We start from the raw sequence: 22,635 nt of genomic DNA on the forward strand, positions 1-22,635 counted from the left end.
CAGCAGGTTGTTTCACTATATTCCTTCCTGAGAATTCAATACAGCTCCATTAGGTTTTCATGCCTCTGTGTTGTTACATAGCATGATTGAATTCTATGCCCCCCTTTACTGCACCTCTGCTCCACTCAGTAGGCAATTGACAGCTTAACCAGGTGCACACTTTTAATTTTTACTATTTATTTATGTAGAAAATGTCTATGTGACAGCTCTAGGGAACCTGCCCAAGATGGCTTATAAAATCAAACACAATAAAAACATAATACACCATAATCATATTTATTAATTAAAAACCAGCATTAAAAATCTACCCATGGCATAAAAAACATAAAACATGGAGCAGCTTTTAACAAGTTTTACAGTTTTCAAACTTAAAGCAGACTATAAAAATGGTGTTAAGAGATTAACCCTTTAATTGAAAGTCTGGGTTTTAAAAAAGGGTTTGGCCTGACATCTAAAAAAGAGCAGCACAGGCTCCAGTCAAGTCTCAAGGGGAAGGGCAATCCATGCATGAGGTGCTACAGCTGATCTCTGGTCTCTACCTGCCTTATCTCTGAAGGCAAGGGTACAGAGGGCAGAGCTTGTGAGGAAGATCTTAGCTGGTGGGCTGGATGGATGGTATGGAAAGAGGGGATCGTTCAGATCATATGAATCAATCACAAGTTATAAGTTAGTCACAAATCATATAACACAGTCATAGATAGCGGCTGCATTTTAAAAAATCTTAATGTATGGAGTTTGTAAGTAATCCTTAGCGGTGGTAATAACTGTCAATATGTTTAGCTTGGGAGCATTTTCACACACGTACAGTATTGCAAACATCTGATACAAACCTATTTGGCATGTGTTCAAATTGTTCAGCTGCCAAACTAAATAGACCCAGTGATCAGCTCACACTTGATCTTCCAAGTCAAGCAAGATAAGTTTGACTGTCAAACATGTTCAATGCAAAATGTGTAGTATCTCCAAACTGGACACCAGAAATGTCACTTGTTCCCTAAGATGCTCTATCTGAACACAGCTCCACCATACAAGTAAAAAGCACCCTTTTCTCCACATTCTTTCCAACGCAAAGAAAATTTAGTCATAATTATTTTAAGCTCATTTCTATTTCAGTTGCATTATTTGCTTCCTATACAATGGACCTATAAGGAATGAACAAGGAAGTGGTTTTCTTTGGGCTACAAAAATAAATTCTGTAGATTCACTGACAGGTCTTGGGATTTCTCGTTCAGCCTCAGATTCTTCAAATATAAAACAGGACAAAGAATTTCCAGATGGCTTTTTGCTGAGGAATATTCATTGTACTGCCAACTGCCACAAGGCTCTGACTCTACCATCAGGTACTACCAGTTTCTCCCCCGCCCTGCCCTGCTCCACCAGTCTCCACTCCCATTCCAATAAGTTTTGCTAAGCTCAGCCTATTCCACAGGGTGCCAACTGCTGACATCACAGGCACCATTGGTTGCATTCCTTGTATTTGGGGGTCTAAGTCTCAGGACACCTTGAAGTCCTTGCAGACATGAGACAATGAAGAAAGTGGAGGGGATGAGAAAAAATGTATTAGAAATAAATGAGTTGATCATTGCAAAGAGATGTGTCAGTATAAAAGGTAAAGGTAAAGGTTCCCTTGCTTGAAAGCCAGTCAAATCCGACTCTAGGGTTGAAGCAGAATATTAAAAATAATACCTTAATCTAAATAAGGCCTGTCTGATATCACACAAGATTGTCAAAAGTATTTAAGACATTGGTTAGTCTGTCCCTATAAACTCTCTGACCAAATCTGTTTCCTGTTTTTCCTAAGCTAGACTAGTGGTTTGGTGCTTCCTTTGGAAGCCATTTCCTCTTTAAAGTGTGCTAACAATGTTATCTTCCCCAACTAAGGTGTCTGTGGTTCACGGATTCGGGTATAACTATTTTTTATAGCTTCCTTTTCAAAAACATATGTTCTTATCTCCTATTGTGTATGTGATTTAAGCTGACATAGGTAATGTAACCTCAAGAAGACAATACATGCATACTCAAGATGTTTCCTTTTGATAAAGTGTTTCTATATGAAGAAAGAGGAAAAACAACTTTTCATTGTCTGAGGCTAGTGACGTGATAAAACTTATAGTATATAATGTGAATGACTGCAAGACTTGGGGAGCTAGCATTTTGGATATCACTTTGGTGATAGCTAGACTCAGGTGCCTTAATAAAGCTCTCCTCTTGTTAAAGAATCTGGTGTGGTCTTAATCTCTGGGCAAAACTCTTATCTCCCGTGCTTCAATAGCTCTTCCAGTTGTTTTCACAAGACAAAACATTTTAAACTGGTTTTAAAAACACTGATGTGTTTTGAAAATGACTTTTTGGTATGGTTAATATCAACCTTCACCAGGCTCACATGATTCTAGACCCTTGCTGAGATTTGTGGGGGCAAGTATTGCAAATGCCTTCAACATGTGTCTTTGAGGGCAAGAGGTTCCACTGACAATTTTTCTCCCTCACATGTACTTTTTGCTATTTGAGCTTGGAGCAGGCAGTAGTCAGAGGCAGATCTGGACTGAAGCTCCTCAGAGGGTTGAGGCTCACCATTTATCACCCAAGATGTATGCTGTTAGTTAACAGTGGTGAAAAGCATTCCACTTCGAATCATGATTAAGTAGTGCCCAGAATATTGGATTGAATTTGTGACTTAGCTCTACTTCAAGGTGAGGTTCCAGTTATATACCTAAAGTAAGTTATAAATTTTATCGTCTTTTGAAATACATCCTGTCTGATTTCGCCACACAAATATCTCTGGATTTCAAGCATGTTTAAACCAAAGATGTCTGTAGGAAACATTCTGACAAATGGATGAGCCTGATCCTTACAAAGAAGAAGAAGAAGAAGAAGAAGAAGAAGCTTGTAGAACTAAAAAAGGCTAACAGATGTATTGTGGTATATACTTGTATGTACTAGACCTAATTTCATTTAGTCCACATAAATTTATGTCACGAGAAATCTGTTAAACTTTCAAGTGCCTCAAGACTTTTTTGGTTTTTGCTGCAATGGGCTAGCACGGTTGGCCTTCTAGAATTATGCTGCCACTGGTGCGCACGGAACTGAGGTGGGCTCCTAAATGAAACATGAGAGATTCCACTGCATTCTGCTTCTTGGTTTAGGAAATGAAATCCTGTCTCTTTCCCCCCCAACACTTGATGGGAGATTCCTTTATTCTGGTGTTTCAGGCAGGAGAAGATGGGAGGTATAGGCCTTGTAAAGTCATGTGGCTTGAACTAATTCATCTAAAGCTCAAACCAGCTCACATGACTTTAATCAGGAGAGGGCAGATCAGTCATGCTTTGATCCCATTCATCATTCCCACCTCTCCAGTTATAAGCCCAGCTACCTGGCTATGCTCCATTCAGGATCAATGCGTTGAACTTTGGGGTCATCGATGTATTCAAACTGCAAGGTGCTTTCTAACTGTGCCCGATCCACGGCAACAGAGACATGAACAGAGCCGAGGCCATGAGTAGAGGGGGCAGAGACACACACAATTTCATTCATGGACCTCCTGAAAGAGAAAAGGGGGAAAAGTTGCCTTTAACAACTACACAAGTGAAAAAGAGATAGTAACACTACAATGCTTATAATGTTCACTCTTTACTATATTCTGAAGAAAGTAGCTTTATCTTCAATGTAAAGAGAGAATTACATACCCCTGAATTTTTCTTTGGGTCAGATGGTACATCTGAGCCAGAGATTACTTTCTCCTCCTCTCTTTTCACCTCCCCACTTCCAATTTTTCTGCTGCTACAGTGGAAGCAGGTCATGGTGCCCAGTGCACAGGATAGCCAGGAGAAGGGAAGATTCTCCCTGCTTTCTCTCTTCTCCACACCACCCTGCCTCCTCTTTATCTTTTTTTTTTTAATGTGGAAATGCAGCTGGGCAGGGGAGATAAATCTGAGCAGATAAATGGTAGGAATGGAAAGAGTTAAGCATCTGCCTGATTGTAGCCAGCCAATACTGATTTTCATTAAAACACACAAACATCCAGTTTGGCCCAGAGATATACACCTGACAGATAAACATGCAATCATAAAATTACAGTCTTGAAGGTTTTAACCTTCTTAAATTCAGATGTAATAAACATAATTAACCATAATAATTAACAGTAATAATACTACTTGGATTGTGTGATGTTGACACACAAAAAATGGAAAGATACAGTCCCCAGCAATGGTCCTTCCAAACTGTGGAGTCCTGTGAGCAAAAATTCTACTTTGTGAGCTACTGGCATTAAAGTTGTGAGCAGGTGATTTGGCTACTGCATAAATTAGTTTGCTCTGGAGCCATCCTTCCTAAGAAAAAAATGTGTGAGCCAGAGGCTAAAAAACTGTAAGCTAGCTCATACTAACTCAGCTTAGAGGGAACACTGGTCCCCAAAAATGCTTCCTCTAAGCTACAGAGTCCTGTATGCAAAAAGTCTACTTTGTGAGCTACTGGCATGAAAGTTGTGAGAGCATTTGGCTACTGCATAAATCAGTTTGCTCTGGAGCCATCCTTCCTGAGCGGAGGCAAAAATATGTGAGCCGGAGGCTAAAAAACTGTGAGCTAGCTCACACTAACTCTGCTTAGGGGGAGCACTGGTCCCCTGTATGTGCTTCATGCTAGTCTGCAATGGGAAAGGGGCAATTCATGTCTGTCTCTTAGCTCCTCATGTTAGGAGAATTTTTTACTACCACTCCAAAAACAACTAAATGTTAGTCCTACCTTTTTATCAGAGGGAGTTGAGATGGATGTGTAGGACTTCGAGAAAGGTGGTTATTATTTTATGACTCATAATCTGACAATGTGGCTTGTTTTTATCCATACCATTCTGTATCTTTCCCCAAAAGTGTGCAAAAAAGTCTTTGCCCTGAGGAACTTACAATCTAAATTTAGATGGAGGAGACGCAGGACAAAGGAAGAAGCCACGGTAAAGATTAGTAGGAAAGGCAGAGGAAATGGAGTTAGAATGTGATGAGAGACTACAATACCTCAGTGTAGTGTGGGCCTTTGAAAGAGCCAGTTTCCTTTAGAACAGAATGATTCTCACAGCCTTCCCTGCCTTGTCCTTCTACCTGCCAGTGGCCTCAGATGAGTACAGGCATTTTACCATGCCAGAGACCAGACTTCAGAGAAGCCTGCTTAGCCCTTGTGCGAGATCCAAAGCGACATATCACTGCCGGCAAAGAGTTACTGCAAGCTCCCTGTGATCAGTTAATTAGCTTTCTGCGCTATTACCATGTCGTCATGGTGAATCTCCCTACTCCCCCGATCACAGGCAGGAGAATAGAGAGAAGCTGTAATTATAGTGAATCTCATTAGAAACTGCTTCATCTAATCAGTCTCCCTGCACATCATAAGTACATGCCAAGTTCATCACCTACAAACCATGTAGTTAAAAAAAGAAGAAGAAAAGAAAAGAAATGGACCATGTTATGACCTTGCATAGAAAGGCAGGAGTAAAACAGGAGACTGCTAGATTTGGAAAAATGTTGATTTACTGGTTTATGGGGGGTAATTGGATCATATGGTGAATTAGGAGCAGCACCTAAATGTAAGTATACATATATACACGAGCAATTGTGGTGGAATAATTCTGGTTCTAAAGGCAAACGTTCTTAAATATTTCTTTAATCTGCACATTAGGAAAAACATTCTAAAAATAACCCACACTAGTACAAAATATTAAATTTGATTATTGAAAAAGCTACCTGCCTGAGATGTGGAAAAAGAAGCCATGTAAGGAAAGGTTAAAGGAATTGGGTGCATTTAGCCTTGAGAAGAGAAGATTCAGGGAAACATGATCTCACTCTTCAAATATCTGAAAGGATGTCACAAGGAAGAGAGAAAGGACTTGTTTTCTTCTACTTCAGACAGGAAGATGGATGGGCTTAAGTTACAGTAGGCTAGATTTCAGATGATCATTAAGAGAAAGTCTTCATCTTAATAGTGAAAACATATCACGGATGGAACAATTAACTCAGTGGTGGGTGGCTCTTTCTTTTTGGAGGGCTTCATGCTGTGGCTAGACAGCTGTCTGGTGGGAATGCTCTAGATCTGAATTTCCTGAACTAAGGATGTGGGTGGACTAGACAGTTTATAAGGCCCTTCCAATTCCAGGAACCCATCTGTATGATTCTATATAAGCCCAGTCATACCCTTCAGACCTTGTGTAAAAGCTGAGCAGGGCAGTGGGACTCCTTAACATTTCAGCGTCTTGACTGGTTAGGAGAGGAATAGAACTGTTTCTTAAAATACCAAATACTGTGCAAAAGAATACAGAGGGCAATATGAAACTCTTTGAAGAAGAATCTTCCCTACTTGTCTTGCCTAGCATTTTTCTGTTATGGTGCCTGCCATCTCACATGATCTCTCCTAGAGATTTCTACAAGGCATGAATGTACACAGCTGTTTGGACACTTTAAGGAAGAAAGTCAAAGCCTTCTACTTTGCCAAGCTCTTGATGTTTAGGATCTAAAGAAACAACTCAGCCATTAAGTATGGCTGAATTGTTATTTTTACGATGGTATGGCAATCTTGCCCTCTTCTATTCCTTATGCATAGGATTTTCCATTTTTTTTGTCTTCTTCCTTGCTGAGCAGCCACTTTATTTTCTTCTTATTTGTCTATGACTTTCTCACCCTGTCGCTTACATATATCTCTAACTCTGCCTGCCTGCCTGCGTGTCTGTCTGTCTACCGATACAGATGCTGGCCCAGTCTAGGGAACGGAGGGAAGAGACACGATCACCTTATATTCAGCTTCTGAAATGGCACACAAGAGGCTTTTGAAAATTCAAAATAAACAAAATGTTTTATTAACTTAGAAAAGAAAAGATCAGGTAGAATCAGGGATAGGATGTATGAGGTGAACCAATAATAAAATTGAGGTAACTTTGTAATCACACTAACTCCAGATAATTTGTTGTCAACAAGTAAGTGTTCCTGCTATTCAAACAGGTCTTTTAAAACTTTGAGGAGAGAGGCTTTCTTTTCTGTTTCTGCTTAAACACTCAAGGATAGGTTTCTGAATGTCACTGCCTCTTAAAGTCTAGAAAGCACATACAACCAAATTCCCAGAATCCTTCTATATACACAGACCTGGGATCACACCTCTTTTAAGAGCTATCTCCCTTTCATCTGGGCAGGGATGACTTCTCTTAACTAGAATTTTATTTCCTTTTCAGATTGAATGGGGATCCTCGCTGATCCTTTCACTCCTTTTGCCTCCTTCCTAGTCCACAGTTAGTGCTTAACTGTCTCTTCTTCAACTGTCAGTTCCCAATTGTCATTTCTTAACTGACTCTCTCCACAGAATTCAATTTGAACAGCCTGTCACTCAAAGGTTTTGAGACCCTGTTAGGCATAAACCTTTGACAGTCCATCAGAGATAGATATTCCAGCTATTTCTCAGGTTTCTAAATGTTTTACATACTGTTACTATTACTTTACAACAGCTGTGCATGGTAGACAGGTATTATTATCTCTAGATAGAAGGGCTGGCTTGCCTTAAGTCCCCAAATGACTTTGTGGCTGAGACGGAATCAGAACTGATTCTCTTAGTTACTGTGTTACACCAACCATGTATAAACTAATTGTGTTTCCAATAATTTGTTTAAAATTACTATATGCTCTATAGTTTCTTAGCCACCTTATGAAGGTAATTCTTGCAAGCTGGAAGGCATGATACATTTGGAAATAAATAAAGATCTCAGATGCCTGCAATGAGACTCTCTCAGTCAGAAACCAAAGAGACTAATCAGAACAACTAGCACCAACCAGTAACTCTTCACAGCTGTATAGTCACCTTCTCACAGTATACCATCCAGCCTGTGCTTCCAGAAGAGCAGTTGAAACAGTACAAAGATGGCCAAGGTTACTATAAGATATATTTTGCTTGTGCTTTCTGAAGCAACAAATAATGTGGTACAGTTGGCAATTTTTCCTGTCCTATACTTGGGCCCAACAGGGCTGACTGTAGTCATGTAAACTAGAAAAAGGCAGAGCTCTGTAAACATCAGTGCCTCCCAGCACCAGTTTTTGAGAGCTCTTATGCAACTCCAGACTTAAAAGGACATCTGAAAAGCAAAGGCTATGAAGAAGGAACCTCATCTGCAGATAAGAAATGAAATAGGTGGTAAAATTTAACTAGGCATATTCTGTTTTTCTTTTTATTCGTTCCAAAGGTATAAATGGAACTCATTATTAAACGAGATGAGGAAGTAGTAAATCCATTAAATCCTACCCATTTATTAACATGCTGCCCCTAATCTACTGTCTCCCAGTCCAGGCATAAAGTGGGTGTGCTGGGTTATTTTATCTTCTCAGAGGCTGCAGAAGGCAGCAATTCTGATATATAACATTCTCATTAGACTACATAATGCAGCTAGGGAAAGGCAAGTTTTATAGCAGGTAAAAGAAGAAAGATAAAAAGGGAAGAAGTATATTAGGTTCTTCAAATGGTGGACTCCAGAAGGAATGACTAACTAACAGCAGATTCAGGTGGCGAGGCCTTACCATAACATGTATCCCTAGCTTTCAACTTTCCTTCTTGAACAAGGTTAGAAAAGAAATGCTTAAATTTCCAATTCCTCTTTAATTAGGTATCTAGACTATAGCATCTGAACAACCATCTTGTGATCATATGACCATATTTCCATACTAGGACTTAGGGCTAAGGGGTATCATCTTCCTTTCAGGGCCTTTATGTTGAACCATGAGACCAGACCATGTGATTTGCCTAAATCACACAGCAGTTTATGAAACAGGAAAGGTTGATTTCATTTTGTGAAAAATCCTAAAATACACATGTTACTTAAAACATATTGTATATAAATATTAATTTCTATAGGCTTCATGTCTCCCTTGGAATGTTCTATAGGCTTCATGTCTCCCTTGGAATGTATCTTGTGATCCCCTGCTGTTTTGATTTCCTATTGAAGCCAACCAGATGTCCTTTATAGCCCTGCCATAAACATTCCTTCACTCGCTGGCAGAAGAGCAGATGCCCTAGCTGATGAGCAAACAGGCACGTAGGCCCAAGGTGGGTTGGACTCTGGGATCATTCACTGCAGAGGGTGTTCCCCAGACCTAGCCTATCCCCCACCCATTGCCATGAAAACCCCCAAAAGTGGACAACCCCTTCCTCATTGGATTGGCTGATGGCCACAGCCAATTCTAATTAGATTGGGGTTTTTAATTGTCTGACCCTTGGAGGAGATTTCAGATTCTTCTCTTGCTCTCTCCCTACTGTTGAATTGTACCTGGGAAATGCTGTCCCAGGCAGAACAAAGAACTCTTTTGTGCAGCTGAGCACATGGCTGCATGCTTGCAAAGATGGACTTCTTGCTCCAAATCCCTTGGAGCTATTGGACTCTTACTATGGACTATTCTGGACTGATACTTGTTCCTGACTTGGTAAACATACTTATTATTGTGTAGTAAGGCAAAACATTGCTTAGGTTGTTCTTTTGAATTCTTCTAATCTGATTGCAAGTCTGTACTGAATAAACCTTATTCTTGTTTATAAATAGTGTTTGCTTGATGTGCAACTGACTCCAAGCTAGATCCTGTTGTCTGAACTGCTCACCAATTATGCTACCTTGCTAAGATTAACTGTACAGCTCTGGACAGAGTTGTGGAAGTGTAAAATCCACATGCCAACTGAGATTCTGGATCTCTAATCTCAGGCTGGTGAGGGATTAATCTAGAGATCCTGGTGGCTGTGTCTGTAAATCCAGAGATGCTATCTCTCCTGGGTAATGTATGTTTCAAGTGTAGAATTCTTTCCCTCCCATTCCTGGACTGGTCTGGGGACTGTACAAATTCTTACAGAGTTGTGGAAGTGTAAAATCCACATGCCAACTATGATTCTGGATCTCTAATCTCAGGCTGGTGAGGGATTAATCTAGAGATCCTGGTGGCTGTGTCTGTAAATCCAGAGAGGCTATCTCTCCTGGGTTCTTGTGTAATGTATGTTTCAAGTGTAGAATTCTTTCCCTCCCATTCCTGGACTGGTCTGGGGAGGAGAGAATCTACACACATATATACCAAACTGTGTACAGCTATGTCCTCTATAGAGACAGTACTTCTTACTCAGCTGCCTAAGTAAAGCACACAATTATAGCATGGATTTAAATCTCAGTTTCCATTGACAGAAGCACACTTCTACCATCAGTCAAGGTAGTTTGAGTCACTCTTTTCAGTGCATGCCCCCACATCACACCTAGCACTTTTCCTAGAGTTTCCCTGAGCTCTTGGGTCATCATTGAGGGAACACTGTAGCCTGGAGTGAGAGCTGGGAGGCAGGAAAGCCCTGTTCCTCTTGTTGGTTTCTGATCACATTATTTTATTTCATGTGTCTATATTTATTGATCATCACCATAGTGTATATAATGGCATAAAATCATGGTATATAAATCAAACTCCTGTATGTTTAGAAAAGACAACTAGTGTGAAGCACCATTGTTTTCATTCAAGAGGCTGGATTTTGAAAGGGAAAAAAAGTCATTGTAAAAACTTAAAACAGTTATTTACGATGGCCAAGTCCCAAGACAAAAGAACATTTTCATCCTTAGTACCTGTCACTCAGACTAAATCTTCCCACCGTTCAGAGTATTACCAAGAGGCAGACACACCTGCAGCCAGCACTACAATGCAGATAATAGAGTGGAAGGAGCTGCCTGTTGTTCTTTCAGGATTATATTTCCTCTCAAGAACAAGGGGACGGAAAAAATACAAAAAACAGCATGTGCTTGGGATTTGGGGAGGAGGCAGGATTTAAATATATCTAAATGAAGCATTACATAAAATTAATAAACATTAAATTGGTCATTACTATGCAGCTCTCATCACTGTCACATGCACGATGACTTAAGGTGATTAATGAGAGGATGGGCGTTTACAGCTGGAACAGCTGAAATGCTGCCCATGAAGCAGAGAAGAGATTACAATGTATGCTCATGTGCATATATCAGCCCCTTACCCATAAAACTCGCAGGTCTGGTTACCAAGCAACACCGACACACTGCTGCCAGCCCCAAGAAAATGGCCAGTGATGGTCACCATGGTCCCTCCTGACTCCGGCCCACGGCTGGGACTCAGGGAGCTCACTGTAGGATTCTTGAGAAAAAGAGCAAAAAAACAACAACAACAGATAAAGATCATCTGCTTTGGTCTGAGATACATTGCTATAAGTGGGGAAAGGCTGTGAAAGTACTTGAGCTGAAGGCCTAAAACCAGGGCTATTTTTGGGCAGGAACACACAGGAACGGAGTTCCGGCTGGCTCCCAAATTGACCACACCCAGCAGGAGCTCATTAGCATAACAGGCCACACCCAACAGCAGAAAGGCATTAGAATTGGCTACATTAGGGGTGTGTGGCCTAACATGCAAAGGAGTTCCTGCTACAAAAAAGCCCTGGGTTTTGACAACAAACAAGGTAAACAGAATAAGAAGCAAAAGGTGGGTGTGGCTGGATGACCACACTTCAGGTAACACATGGGTGTGGCCTAATATGCTAATGAGCTGTGCTGCCATGGGTGTAGCCTAATATGCTAATGAGTTCCTGCTGGGCTTTTTCTACAAAAAAAGCCCTGCCTAAAACACACAACCACAAGACTTTGCAACATGTAACATATTTTCAAGGTATAGCCATGGTAGTCTACTGCAACCAAATTAACACAAAATCTTCTGGCATCTTAAAGACTGACAAATTTGTAGTGGTATAAACTTGGTAAACCAGAACTCACTGTGTCAAATGCATAAAGCCACTTATGAAAAATAACAACCGCCACCCACAAAACAAAACTATCAATTTTCCTCATAACATAATCCTAATCTGAGCACTCCTCCTTTCTATATAATATGGGGGGGGGTTGTTTCTCTTATGGCTGTATAATTCATTCTGTGGTCACCTCCAAGGTGAATGAAAGGACAAAACTGTATTATTTAACAGGAAATCATATTTATTATTGGAACACGGCTCTGCAGGATATAGTACCTTCATGCCAACTGTGTACATACATGTGCAGAAATAAAGAAACCAAGATATTCAACAGACTCTGTAGGAATTGAGACAATGTCTTTTAGAGGCAACATCTCTCCTCATATGCCATCTGAAGAATTAAGGTCAACCAGTGTGCTCACACTTTAGTGATAGATGTTTAGCCCCACAAAGGGAAGATGAGGAAGGCAGGTAGTTTTCCCCCATCTGTTTTTCTGTCCATGGAGTAACCCAATTGTTTCATTATTTTTTCTCTCATAACAGATCTCATCTGCTCTCTGGTAATATCCCAGTAGCATTCCCCAAACACAGCCTTTTTGGTGCTACAAGAGCGCAGTGGTCCAGAGAGCCTCCATCCTCTGCTCTCCAATCATGGCATTTCTCAGCAGGCATCATAAAACTAATATAATGTCAATTCAGTGTCAAACTAATCCCGGGCCCTGGATCTGAAAAGTGACCTATGACGACTGTTTAAAAATGCTTCTCCTAGCTCCAGGGGCTTGAAAGGCTCCCAAAAAGGCTTTATATGGAACAATAAGAGGAATATTTTTTCCCCTCCTGAAGCCAAAAGTCCTTAAATCTGTAGCTGAATTTTTAATGCTAGGTAATGATCCTCTAATGGCAGCAACATAACCAAAGGAGGTAATAAAAGTCAGCATAAATAGGTGCTTGTTCTAGTTCCTGCCTGGTCTGGTGAATGACTTTTCTGTGCCCATGATTTCTCTCATCTATAACACAGGGATAATGATGCTGACTTCTAGTGCAAAATGCTTTGAGGGCTGTGAATGAAAACACAGAGATTTTTAATATTAAATAGTACTTAACACATGATTGTTACAGCTGAGAAATTTAAAAGCTGTATTTTTAAGCAATTTTAGGTTACAATGGGCAAGATGGCTACTGCAGAAACAAGCAACATGAGACTTAAAGGCACTTTAGTCCAATACACTTTTTTGTTTCCCATGAGCTTGAGTATTAGAGTATTTCATTTTGTTTTTCAAGATTCCAGCCCTTGTGGCTGCAGATACACTTAGAAGATACTGATATATGCAAAATGGTCAGCATTAAAGTGGTGAATAATAAGAAGCTCAAATGTACACTTCTTTGTGTGACATGCTTTCAAGGACAGGTCAAGATTTCTGAAAGAACTGATTCCAGAATATAAATATTGTAGAGTAAATATAGGAGACCTAGCAAGCTGCAGTTCTCCATTCTTGACAGTAATGTGCAAATTGGATTAATTCCATGCAACAAAATATTCAAATTAGCTGTGGTTCTCCTGTTGTCCCCTGCTGCTAAACAAGCTGCCTTTTCTTAGCCAACAATACCTGTGCTTTGGCAGATAGCCAGTGTTTTCCTTGTCTTGTCTGATTTTCTAGTATTTCTGAGATGTTTACTGATTGCTGTTCTGAGATAAGACTCTGCAACCACACCAATATGGAATTCCAAGGCATTTCAGCCATACTGACTCCCTGATGGGTCATTCATAAGTCACTGTTTTGCTTTATGAAACTGCATCCACTGAGGTAAACAAACCTGTTTCTGCTGCTTACATTGATTTGCAGGAACGAAAAGGAGTGGACTGCAGAATTTATCTTGTTTGGATTATTGACTCTTTCACCTCAGCTGTGAATCACCACCTAACTGGCTAATATCATTCCAGGACAACTGATGACATAGGAGCCTTTTTTTCTGTCAAACCTATTCTGTGTTCATATCATTCCAGGACAACTGATGACATAGGACCCTTTTTTCTTTCAAACCTATTCTGTGTTCATTGGGTTTGCTCTAATTTTAAGGAGTCCACAGGTGAAGGTAGATGAACTCTTCTTCACCTTTCTACTGACCCATGGCTGAACACTTTCTCCAGCCCAGTTCTGAGACCAGAGGACAGCTGGGCTGGGTGAGAATCACCTTGGCTATTAACATTAGACAACCCCCTTACCCAGACACACACCCTATGCTTTATGTTGCCAGGGTTTATCAACTTATCTCCTGAAAGTGAGCAAGCAAATGTGTCTGCTGTTATCATATCTAGTTTGTGGGTAGAACTCACTAATGGATTGTTTGGGGCAATGGAGCAGACCACTGAGTCTGCCCCTTAGAATACTATTTTATCCATGTATTTAAAAAGTATTAACTTCCCCTTATGAAGTCTGCTTCAGACAGAACCAAAACAGAAAACAAAACATGTCCAGGCAACAGGATGAAATTATGTACTAGTAGCTTTATCAATTCATAAACAAGGAACAACAATGCAAAGCATGATAATGTTCAGCATATGTTTAATGAGATACTGCAAGGTGTTACTCTGAGATTCATATTCACAATTGCCATCACCCAGGCACTGGTTATTACATACTATAGCCCAACACAGTTGTCTTCTGCACAGTTAAAGAATTATTTTTAATGACAAGCAGCTTTGCAGGGGCCAATAAGATGCCCATTGCTTGTGGCTCTAGCAACGTGACTGGAGTGGGAAAGGAAGTCTCATTTTCATTCCCCCCCCCATTTGATTTATTGGAGGCTCAGAGAGGGTGACATCATTTATAAAAACAGTCAACCATCTAAAACATTATAATTCTAATACATAATTACAGAAAATACAGTAAAATGCATAATGAATAAAATACATAATGAGTATAACCAGCTATACCACTAATAGATGATGTAAAATCTCAGGGGGGAGTTATGTATGACTGTCTGATAAGAAAGAAAGGGGAGGGGAAGGGGAGAAAGGGAGAAAAGCGGGAGGCCAATCCGAGAAGGAACTTGTCGAGATGGAGCCGGTTGCTGCCCTCAGCCATAAGCCCAGGAGAACAACTCATTTTACAGGTGCCATGGAACTGTAACAAGTCCCACAGGGCCCTGATCTCTCCCGGGAGAGTGTTCCACCAGGTTGGAGCCAGGGCTAAAAAGGCCCTGGCTCTGGTTGAGGACAGCCAGATGTACTTTGGGCCAGGGATCACCAGTAGATTTTGATCATTAGAGTGTAACGCCCCTTGGGGGATATATCAGGAAAGGCAGTCCTGAAGATATGCTGGTCCCAGACCATTTAGGGCTTTGTGAGTCAACACCAAAACCTTGAACCTGATCCGGTCCTCAATCTGGAGCCAGTGCAGCTGGTAGAGCACCACTTGAATATGTGCTCTAGAGGATGTTCCTGTCAGAATCCACATAGCTGCATTCTGAACCAGTTGCAATTTTTGGATCAGCCTGAAGGGAAGCCCTGCATAGAGCGAGTTTCAGTAGTCCAACCTGGAGGTGACCACTGCATGGATCACTGTGGCTAACTTAGAAAGAGACAGGAAGGGAACCAAGTGTTTAACCTGGCAAAGATGGTAAAATGCCAGTTTAGCAATCTTTGTGACCTGGGCCTCCACTGAAAGGGAAGCATCTAGGATCCCCCCAAGCTCCTGATGGACAATCCAGATGTTAATGGCACACCATCAAGAGCCGGGAGCTGGCATCCCAACCCAGCATCCCTCCCGCCCCAGCCACAGGACCTCCATCTTTGATGGATTTAGTTTCAGCTGGCTTCAAGCAACTAACCACAGTGTCCAAACCCTTGGCCAGATTCTCTGGGGCTGCATTCAGATAGCTGCTCATCAACAGATATAGCTGAGTGTCACCAGCGTACTGGTGACACCCAAGCCCAAAGCTCTGCGCCAGCTGGGGGAAGTGGAGCATAAAGATGTAAAATAACATTGGGGAGAGGATTGCCCCTTGGGGGACACCACATATGATCAAACTCAATGGGTATGATCAAACTTTGCCAGATCAAACTCAGTGCAGTCCTTATTGAAGAATATTATTAATCATAAGTGATCTTACCTAAGAGACTGTGTGTAGTCTTAGCTCCTTTTCCAATGAGTGAACAAATGTGAGTTCTAGATTTGTTGCAGGCACTATTTGCTTTCCCTTTTTATGCCTTCTTTAGCAAGCCCTTTACTGAATCACCCCAGACACACCTTACCTACTCTTATCCCCCCATTGTCCCCTTACTTTCAACTCAAAGTGCAATCCCAAAGTACAGCCATTGATTTTAGCAACATGGAAAACTATTCCTATTATACAGCTGAATATATCATAATGACAGATTCAGGCTGCATCCACACAATAAGGATTCTCCATTCTGCATTCAGTGCCACTGAGAATGCAAAAGCATGTGCACTGGCAGTAGAGCTTCCACTTGGGAGGTTTCTGTATACTTTCCTCTGTCAGCTGTGATTTTGCATACTTTTTCTCCTGTGCCTTGGAATCAGTAATTGTTATAGCATCACAGCATACTGATTTTTAAAAGTTCCCCCCTCCAAGCCCCCCAGTGACACAGTGGGGAAAACGGTGGCCATAAGGGACTGAGGGAAGGAAAATAGTTTCAATATGGGTAGGACCTTTGAAAATGTGCACCTGCTCATCCTGACAGTGTGCTAACATATGTGGACAGCTCTTTCTCCCAAAAATATTGGAGAATAGCAGGTATGGGGAAAAGTGTACCAAGGGAAGGGAAGGGAAGGGAAGTATACACTGAATTTTTTTAAAAAGTGGGCAGGGCCATTGTAAGACAGTGCTTGTTAATGACTGCCCTTGTACAAAAGAAGGGTTTTCCACAGCTGCCTAACAGCAACTATAGCCACTGCAAAATTAGGTTTTAGGCTTTCCATCTTTTTATTCCCACTTCTTTTTCTCCCATCTTCCCCTCTTGTGATTTCCTTCATTGCTTTTTATTCCCCAGCCTTCTTCTCTGTCTACTCTGGTGCTTTCATTCATTTATTTTTATTCCCTTTCTGTTCTTCTTTTGCAAAGTGAGAAGCAAGGTATTGTGAGTAGCTTTGCCTTCTACAGCAGCAGTTTGGAGTATGACTTTGCCTTTTGTGGCAGCCATTTTGAGATAGTACTCAAAGTTCCAAAATATACCCACAAGCTCAAGAAGCCTGGGGGCTCTTGCCTTACATAGTCACTATGGAGTAAATTGAACTATGGAGTAAACGGGGGAAGGGCTTTCAGGTGGCCAAAAATGTGCCTGAATGTGCCCTCAAACCGAGGCCTGGCCCTTTAAAAATATGGCCATTAGGATTTGAGACAACTGTTAAATTTATTAATTTGTTTACTTTTATGTGGCAGGAGCAAGGAGTGTACATTATTAATACAGTACAAAGGTCACAAAATACAGTGAGTCTCTTTCGGCGTATGGATTTTGTGTGTGACCAATGGAGGTCTCCCTCCATGAACAGCTATTGAAGCAGCCCTGATATTAAGAAGCAGCTGGTGTCCAGAGATATTAACAGTCCAATCCTAAATACAAGGGTATATGGTAACTTGAAATCTGGACTTCCTCCATCTAGCAGACTGTTGATAGAGCCAATGTTTTTGCAACAAGTCCACCTCTAAAACAAAAGCCCAATTCCATTCCACTGTTCTGCTTATAACAGTGATGAGAAAGCAGGTGAAAACCTAATTTATCTATCAATTACTTCACAAATTGTGTATTGTTGGGCAGCACTAGCATGTAGTCAGCATAAAATCCACAAGGGTCGATAAAATGCCTTGCTTAGGCAAAAACAGAGATGCAGAAAAGCCTCAGGTGTCACTTGCAAGCATATGAATAACATGCTTCATAATGAAATAACGGAAGGGAGCAATGATTAGTCCAAGAATGGAAGACCGCAAAGAGGAACTCTGGGTTAAACGGATGATGGAGACTCTATTGAATTAGCATCCATTTGCTTCCTAAATGTAGAGGAACTCTTGTACATCAAGGCAAGTCACAGGAGAAAATCTAAGAATTTATGGTGTGTATATATGTTGCATGTAAGAGAGTGCTAATAAATCAGATATACTTTCTATTAAAAAGTAAGTGATAAAAGAATGACCCTGTCATGTCTTCAGTACTGTATCCTGACAAAACTATTCCATAGTGTTCTGAGCACATACAAAACAGAATGGTAAGAGGCAGCTCCATAGATTAATTCTAGTTAATTAAGTCCCAGAGTAACAAGGGCTCTCATTATTCTTGCCAGTGTGAAAAAGGAGGGAAATTATGACCAACATGATACTTCTCCTTGCCAGGATAGTACACAGGGAGATCTCAACACTACGGCAAATCCACTGTTAAAGCCATGCTTTGGCACAGAAGACACCTGCAATCATTAAGTGTCGGCCCCTCTGCAAGGCAGGCATACATAATAATCTTACAGTGCCAGCTCGGGTCATTTTTGTCAAAAAAATGAATAGTATATCACATTCATTAGCAGCATTGAATGTAAGCTCTTTGAGCAGGAAGGGGTGGTTTGCAGTAAACCTACACAAGGTTCCAGATCACTAGATGTCAAAACTAGCTAATGACAGGTAGACAGGTCCCTCATGACATGGCAGCCTTTGAAAGAATCTGAGAGTAGCATGCATGCATGCTGGGTTACTCTAATCCAGTGGTTCCCAAACTTATTTGGCCTACTGCCCCCTTTTCAGAAAAAAAATTACTCAGCGCCCCCCTGGAAATCTACCTTCAAGAAGTGGACAAAAAGTTGCAGTGACAAATTTGCACACAGTAAAGAAAGATGTTGTAAATAAGACACTTTGAAGCTCGAAATCATAAAAGTATTTTATAAAATCAACCATAGTAACATTTGCATACACACAGAAAATTAAGATACAAAAGATAATATCAAAATAAAAATAACAAGTGACATTAAAAATAATCCTAATGAGAAGGATGAACCTGATGTACTACTATCAATTTATTAATGTTTGGATCCATTTTTGTCAGCAGCAATCAAATCACCACAATTAGATATTTGCAGTCAGTTTCTTTTTTTAGTTAACAGATTTGTGACCGCACTGAACCCATGTTCCACTAAATATATTGAAGGAAATGCAATTAGAAACTTTTGTACTATAGCCTGTAATCCAGGATAAAGTGTAGGTATCTGCTTTTGCAGCCAGAACTGTTGGTAGCCATCTTTGAATTTAAATTTAAATTCCTCATTTGTTGTTACTTCTATAAGTTCTTCTTGTAATTCTGGAGATTCTTCTGTGCCTGTACTTGAAAAAGCGTCCAAAACCCAGTTGGGTATGTTCATTTTAAGAATATCTTCAAATCGTTGATTAAAGTCAGAATAGATAGCCTCCAAGTGCTTACAATAGGTAAGCAAATTTGGAAACTGGCTAAATTCCCCTCATCCTAAATTCGTTTGTACAGAAGTAGTTTTGCCACAAATGCAGAAATGACAGTTTTTGTTTTAAGTTCAGCTCATCACCTTGGAACTGGAGATTTGTTTCATTAAATTTATTAAACAAGTCTGTCAAATAAGCTATGTCTTTTTTGGCATCAATCAAGTTGGCTCGTAAAGCATCATCTTTGTTTTCTAAGAACTCTAGCACTGAGTCAAAGAGTTTATAAAACCGATCCAAACAGGCACCTTTTGATAGCCAACAAACTTCTGTACGAAGCAGCAAGTGATTGAATTCTTCATCGTTTTCAGTACAAAGGCTGCTGCCACACGGGACAGCTGAAACGCGGCTAAGCAGAGCCGCACCGAACTTGAGACGCCGTGGCAGGATCCCACGGATCCCCTCATCCACGGTGCATCGGTCCCCGGCACGATCAGATGCTGGGGAGGAAAGTCCGATGGGAGGGGGAGGCTGCCGAACTGCCCGGCTTGCGGCGCTGGAAAGGATACAACCACCTAGGTAGGTGGTTCTTTTTTACAGCACGGTATCGCCGTTTGGGACAGAACAGGGACGGGCAGGCAACGATTCCCAGATGTTGCCGTGGGATTGTGCCCGTTTGCTCTGCCCCTGTTCCGTCCCGCTCCCGGCTCAAAAGGCCTTGTATGGACAGGACCAAAGTTGTCCAAACAATCTGTCATTCAGTGAATTGCATCTGATTTTGTTGACCGCTTTAATGACATAATATAATGACCTATGTAGGCATTCACTCAGATTTTTGGCAACTAGATGTTGACGATGAATGACACAGTGTACAGTGAATACATTTGTAACCACTTTTTTAAAATATGCAAGAAACCCCCTGTAGTGCCCCATCATCACTGGAGCACCATCAGTAGCAACTGACAATATATTACTCATGAAAATTTCTTTTTCATTAAAAAAACTCTTCCAATGCATGAAATCGAATCTCCTTTGGTATCAGATTGCAATTTTTTAGCAAATAATAATTCTTAGCAAATTTTTCCTTCTTTTTTGAATTGCACATATACTAAAAGCAAAGCTTAATTTCCTGCCAAAGTTGACTCATTAAGCTGTATAGAGAACTGGGATGTTTTTAAATCCCAGTTTATAATGAGTCTTCAAAATCTTGAGCCATTTCATCAATTCTTCATTGCACTGTGTTATTGCTCAAAGAAATTTTGTATGGTAATATCAACTGCTGGCTTGATTAGCATGGTGTGTATTACCTCACTTATAGCCAGGGGTCATTTCGTAGAAAAAGAGCTAAGGGAACTCATTAGCATAACTCATTAGAATATGCCACACCCCCTGAAATCAGGGGCCCGGCGGTGGACCTGCAAGGTCAGCGGGAGTGCGAGGAAGCCCCGCCAAGGCCCTCCCTGGCCCCAGGCAGGCAGGCAGGGGTGGGGAGAGGTGGGGAGGAAGCAACTTACCCTCCCTCTTCTCCTGCCTCCTCCTGGCTGAATGAGGGCTGGAAGCGGGGTGGCCGGAAGCAGGGGGTGGGGCTTCGTCATGTGCCCCGCCCCCCTGTACCTCACCTGGGGGAACTGCATTCCCCCGCGATCCCCCCCGAAATGACCTCTGCTTATAGCCAGTAGAATTAGTTCTTCCCCAACAGAATGCAGTTGTCCTAATTTAGCAATCAGTAACGAAATGTTGTTAGAAGCATGCAGCCCATCGTCATCTTGTTTGGATGCTATTGAAAAGAGTTTTGCCAATGTCGGCTGTCTCAAAAAGTTTTCTTTAAGTGCTTGAAAATAAGATAAATCCTTATCTTTCCTATCAGCATGAACTTTTGTCAAATGTTCTTGTAATCTTGAAGGCTTCATAGCTTCATTTGATAAAAGTTTTTGGCAGATCAGGCACATCGGTAATGTACTGTCTGTAGGCGACTGAATAAAGCCATAGTTCAGATACTGAATACTATATTGTCTACATTTTTTCTTAGGTTCAGCCATGATATCTGTAAAAAAATAAAATTTCTGTGTTTATTTATAAAACAATTAATTAATATTACTGGCAGTGGGCATGAATTATAGTTCTTCCCACCACTGGGGAATAACACCCCCCCACACACACACACATGAATTGTTGGGGAAAAGCCAGCTTTGAAATAGCTGGAAATCATTACTTTCTTGCACCCCCACACTAGGTGCAAGGCAGCTTACATAGTGCAATCCAAAGAGCAATCCAATACCCCCATTTCTTTAATCTTGAAATCATTACTTATCAGTGGCAGAGGAGGAATTCAAACCCAGATCTCCCAGACCCTTGTCTGACACTTAAACACTGTACCACACTGATCAGATGGCTGTGTCCCAAATAGAAAGAGAAGATTCTCAAGAACTTCCACTTTAACGTCTGGCTTCCCAGCTGCAAAGCCCTGCTTCAAAGCATGCAACCAAGTCTCAGTGAATCTTACAAGCCAAGTGCAAGGGAGTCAGAATTTGCAGTCCTTGGCTTTTCCCATTAAATGTGCTCCATTTACATAACTTCTGCAGACTACAAAGAATTTGGCATTCTTTGAGGCACACAGCAGTACAGTCTCAAGAAATATATTTAAAAATCAACCAGAAAATTACAATATTTAAACAACCAATAACAAAAGTTGAATCACAAAATTAAAAACATTGAGGAAAACCCCCCACCACACCAACAAACAATTACTACAATTAGTTTAAAAAAACAATCCAACAGAAATTCTTTTAAATGCAAACCAAACTTTTAAAACCTTCCCTCAAAATTATTAACTGCAAGAGAATAAGGCTTAGTCAACCCACACCCAACAGAACTGTAACCTAAAGCCATCCCAAGCAGGCTGCCCAACCTAAAGTAAAGGGACACTAATTTAAAAGGTCTTTTTACTAATAGCCTCCTTTAAAAATAATATGTATTTCCCTCAAGTCTTACCTTTTAGATGACTTCTTCAGCCCAGGTAGAGTCCACCACGATCCACGCAGGCAGGCCAAAGCAGGGACAGAGCAGCATCAGCTGAAGACCTGAAGCCAGAGGCCAGCAGCAGCCACCACACAATAGCCCAGCAGCAACACCAGCCTTACAAGGGTGCACATGCATTTGCAATTTGCAAATGTATGGCTGTGATTGGCTGTGGGGACCCCTCTCCGCCTCCCCCTCCCTCACTGATCCCAGAGAAGACCAGGAGAAGGCAGGAAAAGGCTGCTTTATATAGGTTCTTGGCTCTTATTTCTTTATGCTTCCACCACCCCCTTATTTTTATTCAATGCCCCCCAATTGCTCCCAAGGCTCCTACCGCCCACCTGGATCATTCCAGCGCCCCCCAGGGGGTGGTATGGCCCACTTTGGGAACCAGTGCTCTAATCTGTGATACATCTAAAGTCACATCTACTTTCCTCAGAACATCTGCAAAATCTTAAGTTTCAGGAGATTCCTCACATGAACATGTAAAAT

The 22,635-nt window shown here is 41.1% G+C and overlaps 1 protein-coding gene across 1 annotated transcript in view; it reads right to left on the reverse strand.

Moving 5' to 3' along the window:
• The window catches only part of LOC107107165 (plexin-A2-like), a 552,061-nt gene that overhangs the window by 98,050 nt on the left and 431,376 nt on the right, over positions 1-22,635 (reverse strand). Inside the window, exons 16-17 of the mRNA XM_015407422.1 lie at positions 10,996-11,132; positions 3,371-3,538 (exon numbers count right to left, since the gene is read on the reverse strand). Of these exons, the coding sequence (XP_015262908.1) occupies positions 3,371-3,538; positions 10,996-11,132 (305 nt within the window). The remainder of the gene's footprint in view (positions 1-3,370; positions 3,539-10,995; positions 11,133-22,635) is intronic.

Source organism: Gekko japonicus, unplaced genomic scaffold (genome assembly GCF_001447785.1).
Source record: "Gekko japonicus isolate JY-2015 unplaced genomic scaffold, Gekko_japonicus_V1.1 scaffold322, whole genome shotgun sequence".
Lineage (NCBI taxonomy): Eukaryota > Metazoa > Chordata > Lepidosauria > Squamata > Gekkonidae > Gekko > Gekko japonicus.